The 13,161-nt window shown below is 50.5% G+C and overlaps 5 protein-coding genes across 5 annotated transcripts; 4 read left to right on the top strand and 1 right to left on the bottom strand.

Moving 5' to 3' along the window:
- Nucleotides 1-1,364: 1,364 nt before the first annotated feature.
- Nucleotides 1,365-2,195, top strand: CABS01_13990 (uncharacterized protein; the record flags this gene model as incomplete). The annotated part of the gene is made up of 1 exon (XM_060547330.1): nt 1,365-2,195. The coding sequence occupies one exon, from the start codon at nt 1,365-1,367 to the stop codon at nt 2,193-2,195; it is 831 nt and encodes a 276-aa protein (XP_060393680.1).
- A 1,220-nt stretch (nt 2,196-3,415) lies between these two features.
- CABS01_13991 (uncharacterized protein) lies at nt 3,416-5,633 on the top strand (the record flags this gene model as incomplete). The annotated part of the gene is made up of 2 exons (XM_060547331.1): nt 3,416-3,790; nt 3,855-5,633. 2 exons carry the CDS (start codon nt 3,416-3,418, stop codon nt 5,631-5,633), a joined length of 2,154 nt encoding a protein of 717 aa, XP_060393681.1.
- A 522-nt stretch (nt 5,634-6,155) lies between these two features.
- Nucleotides 6,156-6,920, top strand: CABS01_13992 (uncharacterized protein; the record flags this gene model as incomplete). Its single annotated transcript, XM_060547332.1, has 1 exon — nt 6,156-6,920. One exon carries the CDS (start codon nt 6,156-6,158, stop codon nt 6,918-6,920), a length of 765 nt encoding a protein of 254 aa, XP_060393682.1.
- Nucleotides 6,921-8,403: 1,483 nt separating this feature from the next.
- CABS01_13993 (uncharacterized protein) lies at nt 8,404-9,714 on the bottom strand (the record flags this gene model as incomplete). The annotated part of the gene is made up of 5 exons (XM_060547333.1): nt 8,404-8,785; nt 8,858-9,231; nt 9,291-9,358; nt 9,424-9,460; nt 9,535-9,714. 5 exons carry the CDS (start codon nt 9,712-9,714, stop codon nt 8,404-8,406), a joined length of 1,041 nt encoding a protein of 346 aa, XP_060393683.1.
- A 1,693-nt stretch (nt 9,715-11,407) lies between these two features.
- On the top strand, nt 11,408-12,259 carry CABS01_13994 (uncharacterized protein; the record flags this gene model as incomplete). Its single annotated transcript, XM_060547334.1, has 2 exons — nt 11,408-11,874; nt 12,238-12,259. 2 exons carry the CDS (start codon nt 11,408-11,410, stop codon nt 12,257-12,259), a joined length of 489 nt encoding a protein of 162 aa, XP_060393684.1.
- Nucleotides 12,260-13,161: the final 902 nt, after the last annotated feature.

A 13,161-nucleotide genomic window follows, 5' to 3' on the forward strand; every position in this document is an offset into this window, starting at 1 on the left:
TTAACATATTAAAGTAGAAATAGACAAAAGGAAAAGGTCTATATACACGATGTCTGAGATAGACACGTGATTCAGCACGTGACGGGCACTTCGTGAGATGCGGTTACTATCCCTGTTACGTGACACATACCGCTGGCTTTCGACGGATTGCGGAGCTCATTGATCTCTGGGCTGGGCCGGACAACTTGCACCTACGGAACATGGAGGCGGATCTGGACCACTTCCGTGAGGACGAAGACCATGTTCCTGAAGGCGATGTGCACCCTATGGGCAGACCCTGCAGACACAACTTCCCCGCCTTTCAAGAGCACCTCAACCCCCGTCACCACACATACCACGACAACCAGACTTACGAGAGGTCTCGATACAGATCTCAGGAACGATGGGAGTATCACATCAATGACCATCGCGAGTACTTTCCAGTCAGCAGGGAAAGCAGTCCCACATCTACGACCATAACGACGACTGAGGAAGACTACGACGAAGTGGAGCCACTTGAAGAAGGTGAGATCCGCGAGACACGTGGCCGGCTCTTCTTCCCTGGCAACTATGTTTCCAGCAGGCAGTCATCTGCCCACGAACGAAACTTTTATGACTCATACGACGGGCAATGGGCCCGTATTGATGACCGAGGGGGGGTTGTCGTCTTGGGTTACGACAACGCTCCACAGCAGGCCATCCCGTCATACGTTAGGGGATGCCGAAATGCGTCTCCCACATGTGTATAGCACGTTATTCTCTTTGTCTGGATCTTATGGCGAGATGGTCTCATTAGGCGGCGAATCATATTAAGCATGGCGACGGTGTTTTACTATACAATCTTGGAGGGTGTTTCTACCCACGTCAGGTTCCTACAGGTGCATTATCATGGGTCGGCGGAAGGACTTATCATAACACATTGTAATCCATCCTTCTATAAACCTCTTCATCTATATCTGTTATTTCAAAGCCTTGCCTAGCATGGCAACTTTACCAAGCTGTCACACTATCACTCGTTCGCTGCCGACTAGTCGCGCTGACTGTTGCCCACGCCAGCACGGCTTCGAACACCGCTATGAGGCAGTCTAAACTCCCTTTTCACTCTGCGACATCGCCGACGGTGAGAAGACTGGCTGACCGAGCCCCCGGTTTGAAACCATGCGCCTCTCTTGGTAAACGCTCTGAGGTGAGGGGATGCGTGCTTGGGCCGCGACGGTTGACCGTTGTACCAAACAGACGCACCCAAGCGCCGTCGGGACGGGATGGCGAGTAAGTGTTTACAAAACGAACATGACAGCGACATGACAGCTCACTGAGAAATATTTCTTTGAACCGACGAGGAGGAAAGGAAGATTGTCCACCCGCCAACTATGCTACAACTCGACATGGCGGAATCGAAGCGGGCCAGGTTTCTACCACAACAGTGCCAACATCACTCGCGGAAAACGCACAAGGATGATCACTTACCGCAACCACGGTCTTACAACATCAACGACGTTGCAATTACTCTATCCGAATCCATGTTAGGGCCGATCCCATGGTCCGCCTCCGAGAAGTCACTAAAGAACACCGTCGCCCGCGTATTAGTCGACAAGGGCACCGAAACAAGTCCCAAAGTCACTTCGGCAAGCACCGTCTTCTCCATCATGAAAGCAATCGACGATCTCTGCTTCCTAGGCTTGCTCTTCCCGACACCCCAGATCAACCACGTATCGCACCCCGTCCTTCTAGAAGTCGGACAAACGCGGGGTAGGGTGGGTTGGACGCAGCCGCTGCGGGCTAGTAGGCCCGGGGCCCCCAGCATCGTCATCCGCCTGAGCACGGTCCGTCACCGCGATGACGGCACCACCACCACCACTACCACCGGTACCGGCAAGCCGCTACCACTCAGGGAGATTGTGCAGGTTGCTGTTCACGAAATGGTGCACGCATACCTCTTGTTGCTGTCGTGTCGGAGAGATAAGTGCGACGTGGATTTTGATATTATGCACCGTGACTCTGATGGCGGGGGCCATGGGCTTGCGTTTGTTGCAGTACTCAAGGCTGTGTTGGGGCAGATTCAGAGTTGGGCGCCGGAGTTACGGGACTTTGGGTTAACTGATGAGTCTATTCATCCGTATGAGGACTTTGGGCTGGAGTTGTGGAAGAGGGGGGATAGGATCTCGTCGAGGAGCAAGGGGCAGCGTGTTTGGTGGCTCGCTGCGAAGCCTATGTAATTGGTGAGGTGTGAACAAGCCTTTTATTTTTGGCGTTGGGTACTGGAAATGGTAGAGCGAGCAATCGCTATTGAACTTGTTCGCTTGCAAAGAGTGTCTTTGCGTCACTTATCACATCACCTTTGATAGTCGGGCGTCTTGCTTCTAACTTTGGTGGCTTTTCTACGAGATCGTAATGAAGGGGATTGACAATCTACCTCACTTACAGACAAGAATTACAAGATCATATCAAACATCGACATCAGGCTCAGCAACTGGTCTTTATTCAACACACCATCTGAATGGACACTGTCTCTGGCTTTATCTTCCATTTACTCAATTCTTACTTCTTCTCAAGAAGCATCTCAACCCCGTACCTACTTGGTTGTCATAAGCGACGATCTGAGTGAGATATAACTTACTTGACAAGCTTGAGTTTCGTAATATTACCGGGTATGGAAACTAGTCTAGCCGCTTGGCTTGGAATTGCTACTTCTAGTTACTACTTAGTCGATAATTCTTGCATCCTATCGCTCGATAGACTTAGTAGCCATCCCGAAATCCACGGGAACTAAGCGTTTACTGAATCCCCACACTTTGCAAATTAATAGATTGATTTATGCGTGCGAGTGCCTTGGCGAATTGGGATGAGCGGGAGGCTTCAGGTACCAGCCCATCGCAAACGAAGTATCTTGCTTTTGGGCGATCCGAAGGAGCCTGTAGAGGTGGTTGACTCATGGCTTCTTTCCCATTCGTCTCTAATTATTTTGACAAAGCCCATCTGAACAAGTCGTAGATCTAAGGAGCAGTCGCTCGTTCGTCATCTTCCTACCAACCCACTTTAGGCCATTACACTGCCTCAGAACTTGTCGTCTTTCTCAACCTGCATCTTTAAAATCAGCCGTCAGCATATCCGTTGCAAGTCGCCAATTTAAGCGTAGTTCACTTAGCCGATGGAACCACGGACAGGGTGGTCATTTTTCAGCCGAGCACCAAGACGTCCGTCTTTGGCAATTTTAGCCAGGGGTTTATGATGCTAGCGCAATGTCTCATGCATGATCTCCTCCGTCTTACACCTCCAAGGTTCTCACCAATATTTTTATTCTGTTGCCTGTTCAGTGGAGTCCCAAAAAGAAAACAGCACATTCTACAGAACTCATGTATTTGCGACCTTTGGCACCTCATTTTGCTGTGCAAATGCCTCTTTTACAAATGCAAGAATTGGGTTTCGATTGGCCAAGATGGATTCCCCAGACGCACCGCGTGAACAACGTCCTTTGATTGCAAATCCGGCTCTGGAAGGCACAGACAAGACAAGGAAGACGCTCAAAGAACCGATTGTTCGAGAAACGACGAGTCGCGGCAACTCGATCTACGAGCCATTGCAGAACCCGGATGACGGCAACTCGGCGACGGCCCGTAGCGACAGCGGCAAGGGCAGTGATGCCGCACATGATTTCCAGAAGGTCAGCTGGACGCCGTTCGTGATCCTGACTGATATCTGTGCGGTCGTACTCCCGGTTGGGTTTCTTATCTTTGCCTTCTTGGTGTTGAGCATCGATGGGCAGGAGACAGACGAGGCCTCTGCTGGACAATATCGCAATGCAGTCACCATTGTACGTATTCTTTATCTTACGAGTATCCTGTTTCACAGTTCAATACTGACATGAACTCTTCCAGCTTGCTACCCTCTTTCCCATAATATTCGCGGCTATCATAGGCCGTCTCATGTCCCAAATCGCCCGTTGGAAACTCGAAAGGGGCGCCACCATGGAAGCGTTGGAGCAATTAATGGGAAGCCGGACTGTCGGTGGCACGCTATTGATTCATATCCAGCTTCGGGCCGTCAACCTCCTGACGCTATCACTCATTCTGATATGGATCTTCTCGCCTCTGGGCGGCCAATCCGTCTTGCGCATGCTCGAAACCCGACCTCGAAGCGTGGTTACTCCTTCAAGTGTCGTCTATTTCGACACTGATGCCCGGTCCCAGTTTGCATCCTGGTCAGATGCTTCGCCGACGAGCTACGCGTATAACATCAATCGGATGTCCATTGTCAATGCCATGTACAATGCTCTGATTCTCAGTCCCGATGCCGTAAAGAGCGATTCCATGGATGTCTGGGGAAACGTCAAGATTCCGGCGCTATCGTCGTACGGTAATTTTGAGACAACAGAATGGCAAGACGTCCCAGCAGATAAAGAGAAGCTAGAGTTTTCATCTCTCGTCGGCGTTCCCATCACGCACGTCGCTGACGGAAACACAACCATCTTGCTGGAATCGAGCTACATGCACTTCGCATGTGACAATATCAGCGTTTCAGCGTTCTCGTACGATACCCAATCCGGCCCTTCGTTCGCCACAGCCGTCATATTCAACGAAACTTCGCTCTGTATGTCCGACCGCTGCAGAACCGTCGCCAACGGGACCTGGCAGGGTTGGAACCTCAACCAGACAACCTCGTCAGACGGCATGTCAGGATGGAACCTCGCGCTTGACAACTTTGTAGATGCGCAGTGGAATGACTACGACTGGTACAGCAAGCGCGGGCTCAGGGTCGAGGATGCCAACCGCCCCAACGTATTTACGAATGAGAAGGGAGTGGTGGCTAACCGGACGACTTTACTCTTCCAAGCGAGGGAGCAGACTAGTTCCCGCGGACCACCAGATTACACGACGTCTCGCTGCGGCGTCACGCAGAAATATGTCGAGTCAAGAGTGCGTTGCTCGCGAGACTCTTCTCCTTCCACCGCTCGACAGAGTTGTAGTGTCGTGGCGCAGCGCCCTTCTCAAAAGACCCACGCCGATGAGAATATCTCCCAATTGTCCTTTACACGAGTCTTCCGCTACGTCTCGCGGAAGCTGCCTCAAGCAACAAACCACTTTGGCTCAAGCTACACGTCGGATATCTCCTTGAACTACCTCGAGAACCCATCCTCGATCACCATGACTGGTGCAAATACGCCGCCGGAGCTGGCGAGCATCAATCCAAAGGACTTTGGGTACCGGCTTGCGCAACTTGTCAACTCGTACGTTTTCCTCAGCCAAGCTTTCTCGAACGCCCCCAGTGGAAGCGTAGATGTCAATGCCACATTTGAGCCCAATTCCACTGTTGGCGTCGACGTCGAGACTTTGGTGGAAGTCTTTCACGTCCCTGGTCTATGGATGGGCCTGTATATTCTGTCTTGTGTTATGCTTCTCCTAGGAGGTTTAACAAGTGCTGTTGTCACGCATTTTGTCCACGGGCCGGAGATTCTGGGATATGCGTCGACTGTCGTGCGGGATTCCAAATATATGGATATTTCTCCTAAAGCTGGAAGAATGGACGGCATTGATCTCGCTAGGATGTTGAAAAATCGAAGGTTAAGATATGGGTATACTCAAATGGCGGTTGAGGGCACTGCGCTTGTAGGCGTTGGGTCACAGGAGGAAGTGGCAAGAATGAAGCAGAAACATTAAGAGGTCGTGGTGGAGGGTGGAAATGGAAATTTCTATTTTCTAGAAACGTTTGAGAGCATGAACAGCATTTATTTACAGGAGTGTCTGCTTCTATTTGCCGGTGTGATCTAGTAAAGTGTCAAGTAACTCGAATGCGATGGTCCAATTACGAGGTATCTGGGGCATGAGAGGCTCAACTCGAAGAGTCGAAGAGAAAGAACAAATACAAAGACACTGAGTCGTCAAATGTGAGCAAAAACGTAGATGACTGAAGCGTATTGTTCGTTCTTTATCTGTTGAGTACATATAGTTTGATACGGCATATACCTCAAGCCCTTGACAAAGAGGCACTTTGTTTCTAGTCTCTAGGCATAGATACCAATTGAGGACTGTACATAGACAGCGTTCGCAACTCAATATGATTAGGCTTCAAGCCCACCGAGCTTATATTACGTCGGCTGTGGTCTCTGCCCGGCTTGTGAGTGGTCTACTTCGACGCCGCCAGAGACTAGAGTACAAAACTGTCGAGACATTGCCCCAAACATGGAGGCCCAACGACCGCGTCCTCCGAATCCTTCTGAACTATGTTCCTGCATTGTCCACTGGCATGGACTTGGACCTGAGCTACCAGGCCAGTACGGCACATATCGCCTCCCAGATCTAGTCGCCAACACGATCGAAAACGGGCAAGCCCTGGGCTCCTACACCAACCTAGAACATCACGATGAACTAAAGCATGCACTAATCGAAGGATTCCATGAACTCTATAACAATCGAGATCCAAGTCACTATGCTCACATTATCAGGGTGGCGTCTCTGGTCGACCATTACTTCTTCAGAGGGTGGCTTACGGCGCGTCGACGACGAACGGGTATCGTGCAGTCGCATCTCAAAGTGTGTATTCGGGAGAACAACGAGGTCTGCCAGGAACAAGGCAGCGCTTCGCACGTGGAGGTGGTCAAGGAGCATGCTGGCTCGCTCCCCAGCGTTGACATTGACATTGACTCTGCAGGAACGTGGACGATTGCGCAAATCGTTGAGCTCCTGATCCATGAGATGGCCCACGGATATTTGATCTTGTTTACGTGTCGTGGGGGCTTTGATTACGTGGCCGGCTGCTCCTTTCACCATTCCGCTGCGAGAGGCCACCACGGTCTTTACCTGCGAAAGCTGCTGAGGCATGTGTATCAGACTATCCAGGAGTGGGACGATGTGTTGAGCAACTTTGGGACAGATTGTGTACTGAGCTGTCACTGCAATGATTCAGATTCTGCGTTTGAGAGAAGTAGATCAAGCACGCCAATCTAATCAAAACAGTTAGTTGAGACGGGAGAGACTGAAAGCTGGAAGAGTGTGTTCAAGATCTGTAGGTCCAATCAAGGCAGCAATTCTTTGGAAGAAAAAGATTAGTTCAGCATATGGTTACAGAATATTTTGTTCTCTCCAAGCCTGCTGTTCCATTCTCCTTATATCAATTTCGCCGAAAGTTAGAAAAAAAATAGATTAAAAACTCCGAAAGATGCGGGAGGTTGCTTTGAATGGGGATTCTTTTGCGTTCTGGAACGTGAAGACGAGTCAAACTCCCTGCTCCGTCGCCAATTGAGACTATATTTGAGATCCATGACTGACACCCTAATTTAGTATTATTATCTTGCTTCTTACCGTGTAATACGAGATCGGGTTGAGCCATTAAAAATCCAAAGCAGTGGAGAGAGGTGACCCTGGATTGGACCTTGGCCTCGGTTTCATCTCAGCAGTTGCAAGTTGTAGCTTGTTAGCCACCAAACATGTACTTAGCTTTTTTGCGCACCTGTATGAAAATTGAGGCAGCCAGCACTCATTGGATCCGTATAAAATTTACTCCGTCTTATCACAGCTTCTGAACTTTTCTAACCCAAGTTTTGACCTGCCTTATCCTCAAGGCCTTCTGTACAATGAATAGTGAACGAGATAGTGGCCATGACGCGTGAATTGCTACGACTTCCGAATGGGAGCACCACCGGACTTGAGCGATTTCAATGACACTATATAATCACCCAAATTGGAAGAAATCAATGGGAATCCAGGATGTCCTTGCTCGCCAGTGGAGCACCCCTTGGGACCCGCAAACGGTGCAAAGCCGCAAAGGCTTGGATCAGGCTTCGATGTAAGCTGGAGCTTTCTTTCGGCAAAATTCTGCCGGTTAGACCAATGTGGAGATGGATTCCACCAAGGGGTCGCACTGGTCGTAAATTTTGTAGGAGCCGTTGTCTAGTTTCCTACGGCCGCTGTTGCTGGTGTGTAAGTGAATCTAAAGATTGAGGCTCACCACCATGTCCCACTTGGCGGCGGCAACAAAGTCGAACTAAGCAGATCTCCAACACTAGGTTGTGCGAGTAGCCTTAGCGCAAGCGACGTAGAGCTAATGTTGTGTAACGTACGGGATGTCATCCTTCGTCGCCCCGTCGACATGAATGTAGTAGCGGTAGGTACTTATCAGTGACAAATGTTGGCCGAGGTAACCCGCTGACAACTAAGTTCCAGGCCGTCTTGCTGATATCAAGCCATCCGAAGCTACAGTTTCAAGCTTCAAGTTGTCTTGGAGAAAGTGATTTTATGGTATTATTACTATCAATATCTGTTGTGACTCATGGTCTGGTGGTATCCTGATGTGCCCAAACTCCCAATGCTACATTTACCCAAATTTCAGCCAGTCCCGGAAGAGATAACCCCAATTTGTTGATGGCGCCTTCCAGAATGCATTATTTCATAAAAATCGTAGGTTCCAAAAGTCCCATGTTGTTGTACATTGTTATACCATGTGCGCCGGGCTCGGCCGAATCACTTCTTCGCTGCGCTCCGTCTCCACCACGTAGTTACCAAAGCTGCCGGGCTTCTCGTTCGGAGAGTTTATCATGTATGTCTCGACCGCTTTGGGAGTGGGCGAGAGCGGCGCGTTGGACGCCGGGCTGCGGCTGTGTCGGTCGACCGTCGAGGGAACAGTCCTCGAAGTCCCCGTCCTGGTGACAAGCAGGCCCATGCGGGCTGCGAGGGCTTTGAGAGGAGGCAGGCAAAGGCATACCATTGCCGCCGAAAGCTCGCCGAGGGACCACATGGCGGGCTCCACGTTCCAGTAGGTGAAGTCTGAATTGATCTTCAGGAATTGGAGGCGCAAGACGGAAATGCCGACGATGCTAGAAGGAGAAAAAAAAAAGTCAGTCAGTCAAAATCGAGCATGACAGTATCGCAATAGCCGAAACACTTACAGGAATCCGAGGCTGAAGATGCCAAGCAGGTACAGCTTCTGAGTCCTCGGAAGTTTGAGCTGGATCAGCGCCGGCAGCGGCAGCAGGAAAATGAGAACGTCCGTCACGATACTGCAGGCCCCGAAGAGGTAGAATAGGACTTGCTGAGGAAGACACTTTGCCGGTACTGAGTGGTCCCAAAAGCCCTCAAGGGGAATACACCATATAAAGGAGATGATCACAACGCTAAGCCCCCAAGCCCCTACAAAGATCATGGCTGCGATGTAGTACTTCTTCATATAGTGGGTGACCAGTACGCGATAATACTGGAGCAAGAATGCCATCTTGAATGACAAGTGTCCCAGGCTGTAGAAGAGAACAGATACCCAAAAGCACTGAAGCGGTTGAATTTGTCAGAGCGGGTTTGATACGATTCTGGGGCAAGGCTGCTTACTTTCATGAACCCAGTCATTTCTTCTGGTGGAACCGTCTGTTGATGTTTCCCGAGACCATACCGCGTCACTGCCGCCGATTAGTCTGAAGTGTTCAACTCGCATATTGCAACTTGAAATGGGCCAAAAACTCACTCACTGCCTGCGAAAGACCGACGCCTAATACCGATATCTACCACAGTCAGCTTTTCCATCAACACACCACGAAGGCTTTGCCACGGTTTGCAACCTTTGGTTCGAACTTACCAACGAGAAAGCGGCAGCCCAGTCGTCGATACCAATTCTCTTGACAATGTGGAAGCGGGTCCAGAGTCGCAGGATCAGTATGCCCGTTGATATGAAGAGGCACATTGATATCACTCCCAGGACCAGGGGCGACTTATCCTCCTGCAACTGCTCGGGCGATAACTGTGGTAAAGGATCCATGTTGGGCGTATGGATGGAACGCGCGATCCGCGCTCAAAAAGAGCTTCTTGATATTTGATTTAAGGGCGTGTGTTTCTCTTTCTCTCTCTCTTTCTGTCTCTCTCTTCTCCTGTCTCTCCAAAGACTGGGTCTAGGGGTCCTCTCTCCCTTGGGTTGTGCGACGTGGAAGGGTGTGTAAGGCTCGCGGGGGGTTAGGGGGCTTGTGGGGGGACTAGCCATCCCTTATAAAGATAAAGATCAAAGACTCTCATCGAAGAAAGCCGGATCTTGACCCCAAAATGTCTCAAAGCACGGTTGGCAGCGAGGCAGTTCGATTCGCTTTCCTTGGCATTTGGGCTGAGAAAGAAACAATCACAAGACAGTGGCACCTACCTACATTCTTGGGCGGGCTGTAGCTGTAGCTGTAGCTGTAGCTGACGGCTGGCGGCTGTGGTCGACGATGGACGGTGGCTGCGAGAAGAGGTTGCGCCTTGGACGCATGCAGTCAATGGAGGCGCACGACAAAAGCAAGGGAAATTCCCATCCGTGCCACCCTTTTCTTTTCGATCGATGGGAACGAGTGAGAAGGGCAGCAGGCAACAAATCGGCTCTAGACGTAAGACTTTGGGTCAAGCAGTCATTGCTTCTTCTTCCCTCCTTCTCGCGCCGCAAGTGGTAAAGTGTCTCTCGCTTTCGGGAGGGCCTAGAGGCCTAGAGCTGGGACGGCGGCTGGATCATCCCCCCCCCCCCCAACATTCCAGAGGGTGCTGGCTTTTGGTGGCGTTAGTCTAGCTCACGGGAAACCGCGACACCGTTTTCAAAGATCAGCTCACCCAGGACAAAAGAATCCTCTTGGTTCGGGAGTATCACGAATAAGAGCCCGCTAGATCGAGCGCCTGAGATATTGGGGATCGAAACGCCGTTCCCCCGATCTTTCTCGTATAGTTTAGCACCCAAAAACAAGAACGCGGGAGGCCTTTTGCCGCGATGACCCTAAGTATCCGCGCCGACATTGCCCAAAGGGGAAGCACATGCGGATATTCATCGACTTGCACCTCGCCGAAGGTCGAACTCGAGAGCCGAAGTCCACGTGGCGTTGTCATCGTGTGGTTCGCATCTGGTAAAGTCTCGCCTCTCACCCGAAAGTCCGAGGTGGCCTACTTTATTCGTCGTGAAGAAGAGCCACAAATATCATCCCCCGTGATGATTATTCACCATCTTGGCCGTTTGCTGTGCAGAGCTGGAAGTTTCCGAGACATCCCTCAGGAGCAGATGTTCTGGAGTTCCCGTGGCTGTGGTATCACGAGGTGACGATGGTAGCTCAACCCTGGAAATGGAGCCATATTGTATATATAGGCCTAGAACGGCCTGAACATTCCTCCATCTTCTCTTCTTCTCGTTTTTCGTGTTTTTTTCTGCCCATTCATTCACTCATTGCACCCGCAGATTAGGATCTCTGATGCTACCTCGGGTCGTGAGTCAGGTTTGCATATGCTCGCCCGCATGTCGTTCAACAAACGAGACATTTTTCGGAGTGATGCAGGAAAAGGCAGGTTGGAGGCTCAAGGCAAGAAAAAAACAAAACAAGACTTTGTACAACCACACTCCCCATGCAGGGTTGCGGCACGGCCGAGGCCGTACCGTACGGATGTACGTGCGTGACAGTACGTGCGTGCGTGCGTGCGTGCGTGGGGTTCGGTTCGGTTGGTTTGGGATGGTTTGCATTGGATGGGATTGGATTAATGGGATGTTTCCTTCTTCTTCTTTCGTGCCACCGGCCGGCCAAGAGCTGCACGAAAGTCCTCAAACTGGGGAAAGATCTCCACTAAACAGTGATCTGAGCGGTTCGCTTCGCAAATCGCAACCCTCTCGCTGTTTCGCTTCTTATGCCACTCTGGTTGATCGGCCACCAATTTCTCTTTGTCATGCTCCGAGCGAACAAGAGGTGCCAAATCCAACCTCACACGCACTTTTGCAGGAGGGGAGGGGACCAAGAAATTGTGGGGCTTGCCGTTGGTGGTCGGATGTATGGCGCGGCTCGAGTTTTGACGCTGCAGTTGCATTTTTGCAATTCGTATCCGTAGAGCCTCAACACTTGGTAACACTCATTTCAATTGCATTAACACACCTTGCTCTCAAAATTCAATTGTCGCACTTCTTGACACGATGCGACACAATTTTGTAACTAGTTCCCCTATTCTTTGCGTCTTTTTCGTAGGAATTGCGACTCGTCAGAACTTGCATGCATACTCGAGTCGTGTCTCGCTGCCACTTGCTGATAATAAATAGCTCGAGCTTTTGGGTGGCTGGCTGGAGCAGAATCCTGTATGAACAGAAGAACGTATTCGTAGTTGGTCAGGACCATCACAACTCAAGTGTTGTTTGTGACGTTTTATGTGCGCGAGAATTCTCGCATGATCTGATGAGCAAAACCAAAGATATTCTGCCAACTCGCTCGCGGCTTGGTCGCCATGAGGTTGGCGAAGCAGATCAGTCTGTGTCTTTGAACAAGCTAGTTGGCGTTCAATTGTTGACTTCCATCAGTTCGAGCCCTCCTGCTCTGTAACGATCGCAAAGAGCGACTCAGAGAGAAAATATGAAAGATAACAATTACGAAAAATCCTGGGGACGAGAGACTCTCCGGACAATTCGGCTCCAAGAAGGCACCGTCGTTATCGGTTGACAATACTACTCCCGGACCAAACACGTCAATAATTCCGCACCTTCCGGAATATCAACCGAAAGTGACTTTGTAGACAAAAGGTGACTTTGGAGGCAAGTACATGATCGTCGCCAAAGAAACCATCTCCAACCGTCCAACGAAGCAGGGCCAAGTAGTAGCGGTGAAGAATTATCGTATGTGATTGCCACACCAACATGGGCCCCGACAAAGGGAGCAAAAACTCCAACATGGCTAACAGCACACATGTCCAGGCTATGGGGATGGGTTCATGCTGTTGGTTTTGGATGTGTGCGTTGGTGCAGGTTGGATGGCAAGCAAATATAGTTTCAGGTTGGACACGGAATACTGGACGGAATAGAAAGGTGGTGGTGGCGCGTGCCAAACTGTCGGTTCCCTCGGTTAAGCGGTACGTTATTTCGCAACTGCAAGACCGTCAGGGAGAGGGAGAGAGGAGAGTTTGGTTTGTCTTTCTTTGTAAGTTTCGGTCGCTTGGCCGACTTACCTAGGAAAGTTCACGTAGTACGGATATTACTCCGTAAATGTTGGAGTGAGAAAACCTGCATATAAAACCCCGGGCCCCCTGTCCTGTGTACCGTACCCTGCCCGGCTGCACTTTGCTTCTTAAGCGGAATTGCCGCAGGAAAGCTGCATGATGCGCGCGCTGCAGCGATGCAGTACCTAGACGAGCTGCTAATACTGTCCTTTTTGCGTTTCTGCAACGAACAAAATTCCCTCAGTACGTAATCCGCCGGTCAGCAGGTCGCAAATCATGCAGGGCCAGTTCT

The sequence above is a fragment of the Colletotrichum abscissum genome (assembly GCF_030869225.1).
Source record: "Colletotrichum abscissum strain IMI 504890 chromosome Unknown Scaffold_50.1, whole genome shotgun sequence".
Lineage (NCBI taxonomy): Eukaryota > Fungi > Ascomycota > Sordariomycetes > Glomerellales > Glomerellaceae > Colletotrichum > Colletotrichum abscissum.